General features: G+C 42.4%; 1 protein-coding gene across 1 annotated transcript; it reads right to left on the bottom strand.

Annotated features, from left to right (window-relative positions):
• Positions 1 to 245: 245 nt before the first annotated feature.
• LOC139377492 (dexamethasone-induced Ras-related protein 1-like) lies at positions 246 to 1,688 on the bottom strand. The gene is made up of 2 exons (XM_071120527.1): positions 1,320 to 1,688; positions 246 to 1,155 (listed from the first exon to the last, which is right to left on the bottom strand). Exons 1-2 carry the CDS (start codon positions 1,576 to 1,578, stop codon positions 626 to 628), a joined length of 789 nt encoding a protein of 262 aa, XP_070976628.1. The 5' UTR covers positions 1,579 to 1,688; the 3' UTR covers positions 246 to 625.
• Positions 1,689 to 5,704: the final 4,016 nt, after the last annotated feature.

The following is a 5,704-nucleotide window of genomic DNA, read 5'->3' as shown; positions in this document are numbered from 1 at the left end:
TCAAGGGCATGATGAGTGAATAGAGTGGACCATTTCAAAACACCTTGTGAGAAGAAAAGCATAAAGAAACAGCAGATTCAGATTTTTGTATTTATTTTTTCCAGTTATTTTCTTACTTTCTTTGCAAAAGTTGACGTCGACATACAATAATAAATATACATTCACAATATAAAATTGTTCAGATTGCAACATTCAAGTTGAATTATCTGTTATAACAAAATGTAAACAACATTCTTCACATTGTACTCCACGCCAGGAGTCTTTTCTCGCCTGTCTGTTAAGATGTCTAAACAACACATTTTACACATTTGTTGTGAATAATCTCACAATATTTTAAGCCACGTCACATAAGGCTCTGGTCTAACAGAACAAAGTAGCGAACGTTCTTTAAATGTCTCGCGGACATGGAACATGAGCTTCCACGTTTGTGGAGAGGTTGAATCTAGACAGTATCATTGCGCCTGGAGCTCATAGGCTTTCGCATCGCTGTCTCAAGTGTCCTCACTAAGGGCAACGGAAGCGGCATGGGCAGCCTTGCGCGCCCAAACCCCGTCTGTCAGGTGCATCACAAATGAAGCATATCCTTTTAGGTTACAATATCTTCCATAAGATTAATCTCATAGTCCTAGCTGATAGTACATCTCTCTTTATCCTTTCCCTGCCCGCCACCGATCGCCTTCTCCTTTATGTACATCAAGTCACTGTGGACGCTCGGGCGCCGTGCGAATGGTTCCACGATGCCATACGCGTCTCCATCGTTTTTCTTGTTCTTATTTTTCAGGGACTTAGTGCGAAGCATGTCGCAGTACTGCACCGAGACCTTGCGGTGGAGGTCCGGGCTCATCTCATTGGGTAGCTTGGCCATGGTGAATAGGGTCTGGAACATTTGGTCCACGTTGGTGTTGCGCTTGGCTGATATCTCAAAGTATGCGCACTGCTCATCTCCAGCCACCAACTGCTCAATCTCTTCACTCTGCACCTCCCGGCAAAACTCCCGGTCGCCCTTATTGCCGCAGATAACCAGAGGCACGTCAACGTTCTCCTTGGTCTTGTTTTTTAGGCAAGACTTGATCTCAATTATCTGTCGCTTGAGCCTCTGAACCTCCTCGAATGAGTCTCTGTTGTCTAAGCTGAAGACCAGGATAAAGACATCACCTGAATGGAAACAAGATAAAGGGATTTAGTATCAGAGCTTCTATGAAACGCAGTGACATATGCTAGAATATTTCAACGCGTAATAACTACAGACGCACAAATTGCGTTATTGAACATGCACACTATTTGAGTTGCAATAACCAGAGATGGAATAAGATATTTACCTGTCAGTATGGATAGTCTCCTCATGGCAGGGAATGGGTGGTTTCCTGAGGTATCCAATATGTCCAGTTGGTATACATCTCCCTTAATGCTGTACAGTTTCCTGTGAAAGTCCTCTATGGTCGGCGTATACTGCTCATCGAATCTCCCGTTCAGAAACTGAGACACGATGGCTGTTTTGCCCACTTTGGTGGACCCCAAAATCACCATCCTACAACAGTTCTTCGCCGGTATATCAAAGTCGTTCTCTGATGGCGACATTTTCTTGATCGTGATTGTGAAGTAAGAGTGCGTAGAGTGGTTCCAATATGTGCTCCCTCGTCGTTTCCTTTATTTTCAGCCAAAGTTGGATTCAACAGTTGGCTATCGTTTTAAAGTTCTCAGTGCGCTCTGTTCAGTCTGTCTGAACTACGGGGATCGCCAGCTATTTAAGCAGAAAGCAGAGCCCTCCCCTCTCCCGACGTCACGGTACTCAGCGCTCTATTGAGTAGAAGGGAAAGGGAAACAGGTGCCTGCTGATGCGTCTGTCAGTTCCAGGGAATACGAGACTATGAGAACTGCGTTACCAACTACCTTGGGGATACACAATCCATTTCTCAAAAATCCTTCTTTATTAACCTGTCTCCCCCCTCCATATACATTGATTGAAGAGGATTTAACAAGTGATATCAATAAGGGAGCGTAGTATTTATCTGGATTCGCCTGGTCAGTCTTTGCCATGGAAAGAGCTGTTCTTAAGTTTTGTACACTCCGTGTGTTGTTAGTAATATTGTGTGTAATGCTCGCTTTCTGCAATATTAGGCCTACTTTGTTAATAATTACACTCTTTCTGACATTTGGCCAGTATTTCTTCTGTTTGGAATGATGTTGAACCTTGGACAATTTTAGTAATATCAAATCTAAAGGATGGACTTGAACATAATGTGACTCAAAATAGGCTGCAGTAGCCTAGCCTTCTACATACCAGGCAATCCCAATGCATCAGAGCAGTAGGCCTACACAATCTGCCCTTTTACAATTGATCTGTTTCAGACAGTGCTTTTAATTAAAAAGCCCATGCACATTCAGCCAGGTGGAAATGTAATTGTCATTCCAGACATTGCACTAAACTCATTTCACTCAAGTGTAACAAAACGTAGCCTAGTTTTATTCAATTGCGCACTCAGTTGATTACTATTAGGCTAACACTAATACATTTAAATGTTTTTAAAGGGATAGTTCACCCAAATGACACAATTACATGTTGGTTTCCTTACCCTGTAAGCAGTCTATGGACAAGGTATGACAACAATCTATGCTTTGGTTTTGTATTCCTGACCACTGTTTCAAATGCTAACTGTTTAGCATTTGTGGCCCAAATCCAATGCAAGTCAATAGTACCTATATTAAGATTTTTTGCACTTCATGTCCAATTCATCCTAAAGTATACACAAATTGATTGTGTCAGTCAATGACGTTACTTATAGATGTGATTTTGTCATTTGGGAGACTATCCCTTTCAGCTTTAATTCAATTATTTGAAACGTGCACTCCATTAATGCATTTGTGCATAGTTCTTCATTCAAGGCACCAGTCAAAATAAGCCACTCGTGGAAAGCGGAGAACATTTGTGTATTTACAAGGCCTACCACTAAGGGGCACTCATGTTGCAACCAGCACAGGTGCTTTGGCAAACACATTGTAGTGAAATACAATTGTTCTTTGTGTGATTTATTAACCATAGAAGCAGTCAGTAAGAAAAATATCACTCTGCCGCATTTAGTGTGTTTGTATGGCTGCACAATGCATAGTGTGTTTGTGTGTGTACATGTGTACATATGTGCTTACACGTTTTCCTGTATATGTGCATGCATGTACCTGTGTCTCTATGACTATTTCAACCTGCACCTGCTCAAGGAAACGGTGTACTCATGTTAAGAACCCAATTATCAGTCTTCTCAGAAACCCAGAACTGAAATCTCCCATAATTGCGTCAGATGCTCGATTTGGTTCCGGGGGACACGTATGAGAAAAGATACTAATGAGACTAGCGAAGTCTCCAACCCCCGAAACAGAAACTCTCAGTCAAAACTAGACCAAATGTCTCCTTTCCCCCCAAATTCAAAAGACGCGAACACAAGAGAAATCGTGATTTGTCCAACTGATAAATGACGAAAAACAAATCTTCAAACCGGAAACAAAGTTCCTTGTTAGTCATCGCATCCCACAGTCTGTTGATAGATGCTACGATAACATCCTATGTTACGTGCGTCAGTCCACAAGAGATGAGGTATGTTACTTCAATCCCATCTGAGTTGGAGGGCAGAAGCAACGTGCCTCTCAGAAAAACCCCTGGTGGGTGGCGAAACATAGAAAAAAAAGGCACTGTGACCCAATGTATCCACGACCTGCCCTTGATGACTTATCCAGGGTCTCTCTGACCCTGAGCCTGGTGCACAGGTCTCTAATGCAATACAGGCATGTAGCAATGGAACTCAGGGCCCCCAAAAAACATCAGACGAAAGTGAACCTTTTTATACATTTTATTTTATGCAATAGACTAGAACAAAACTATGCAGAACATTGTTTATATATCTACTATATAAATATGATTGTGTGTGTGTGTGTGTGTGTGTGTGTGTGTGTGAGAGAGAGAGAGAGATGCAGAAGAGACATTCATTTCCGATAGCATGGCAAAGGATTTCTAAGAAACGACTTGGAACGCAGACCAAAGACATGACACATTGAAACGGAGTTAAAAATCACCGTTTTATAACCGGTTAGGTACTGGTGGACACAGAGGGCCTTTATTACAGAGCAAAGACAAAGGGGATGAGACATAACATTGAAACAGAGAGAAGGAGAGATGTGGTAACTCCGACCTCTCTTTAACACTGCGGGAGGGAACAAGGGAGGGAGACAGTGCCCAGACATGAAAGACAGCATCCAATTTTCTACTGTCATGTCCATCCTTCACCCCCACGCCCTCGTTTTACGCTACCAACGAGAGGAAGACATGACATACATCTACTTTCCCTGTGATTGTGAGAGAGAAAAAATGCAGAGAGCGAGACCACGAAACACACATCAAAAGGATGGCCAAACAGGCCATTTTAATGTCAGATAACGGTCTTTGACAGAAGGTGATAATGATACAGGCAACTGGTTACTGGTCCAGAGGCGTCGGAGGAGAACAGTGTGGAACACCATGTGTACAAAGCAAATAGAGGACTTCAAACAGCCGGACTATCAAGGACTCTCGCCGTGTGGGACTGACATTAGAAAAAAAAGGAGGCAGGGGACACACAGCTTTGTGCATCAGCAGCTGCAGCCATGCTGGAGGATTGCTACGCAGACAGTGACGGGAACACAACACTCACACTGGGAAGTTGCTCTGTACAAACATGGTTCCCACAAGCTGCAAAGCATGGGGTGTCCAGAGTGCATGTCACCCCTATAAACACTGGCCAGCTGCTGGAAGCAGGAGGTGTGTTGACACTACAAACAACCAGATACATACTAGCATACCTTCAGTCATTGTTTGGGGTTTGACTGGAAGGGTTTGGTGGTTGCAGAGAAGGTATAACCAGACATTAAAAACGACCAGATACATTAACGTTTACCTCACCAATGGCCTTAAGGTGTTTGAACATGTCTGGAAGAGGTGAGTGCAGATCATGTATACAAGACACTACGCGATACATGGCCTTTCACCTCAGCAATAGCCTTAAGGCATCTGCTGAACATAAAAAAAAACTGACTGTGTAAGTTGTCTTACAAGTATACCTTCTCTGCATGAACCCCTTCAACAGTAAACGGGCTAGAAACCTTACATTAAGATGTGTACGTTTTCACAGACTAACCTATTTTTTCTCCTTTCAGATAATTTATGAATTTTACTTGCCTGAATTCAACCCAGAATTGAATTCTGCTGCTCCGTCGATCAGTGCCTTCGGAAAGTATTCAGAGCCCTTGACTTACTGTATATCCATATTTCATTACTTTACAACCTTATTCTAAAATGTATTCAATATTTTTTTTCTCTCATCAATCTACACACAATACCGCATAATGACAAAGCGAAAACAATCATGGACACTTACTGACAGTTGTGGCTGCTTTGTGTGATGTATTGTTATCTCTGCCTTCTTGCCTTCTGTGCTGTTGTCTGTGCCCAAAAATGTTTCTACCATGTTGTTGTCATGTTGTGTTGCTACCATGCTGTGTTGTCATATGTTGCTGCCTTGGGTCTCTATTTATGTAGTGTTGTGTTGTCTCTCTTGTCGGGATGTGTTTTGTCCTATATTTATATTATTATTTTCAATCCCAGCCCCCATCCCCGCAGGAGGTATTTTGCCTTTTGGTAAGCCGTCATTGTAAATAAGTATTTGTTCTTGCCTAGTTAAAT

Source organism: Oncorhynchus clarkii, chromosome 20 (genome assembly GCF_045791955.1).
Source record: "Oncorhynchus clarkii lewisi isolate Uvic-CL-2024 chromosome 20, UVic_Ocla_1.0, whole genome shotgun sequence".
In the NCBI taxonomy this organism is placed as follows: domain Eukaryota; kingdom Metazoa; phylum Chordata; class Actinopteri; order Salmoniformes; family Salmonidae; genus Oncorhynchus; species Oncorhynchus clarkii.
This window is presented reverse-complemented; position numbering and strand designations above follow the sequence as displayed.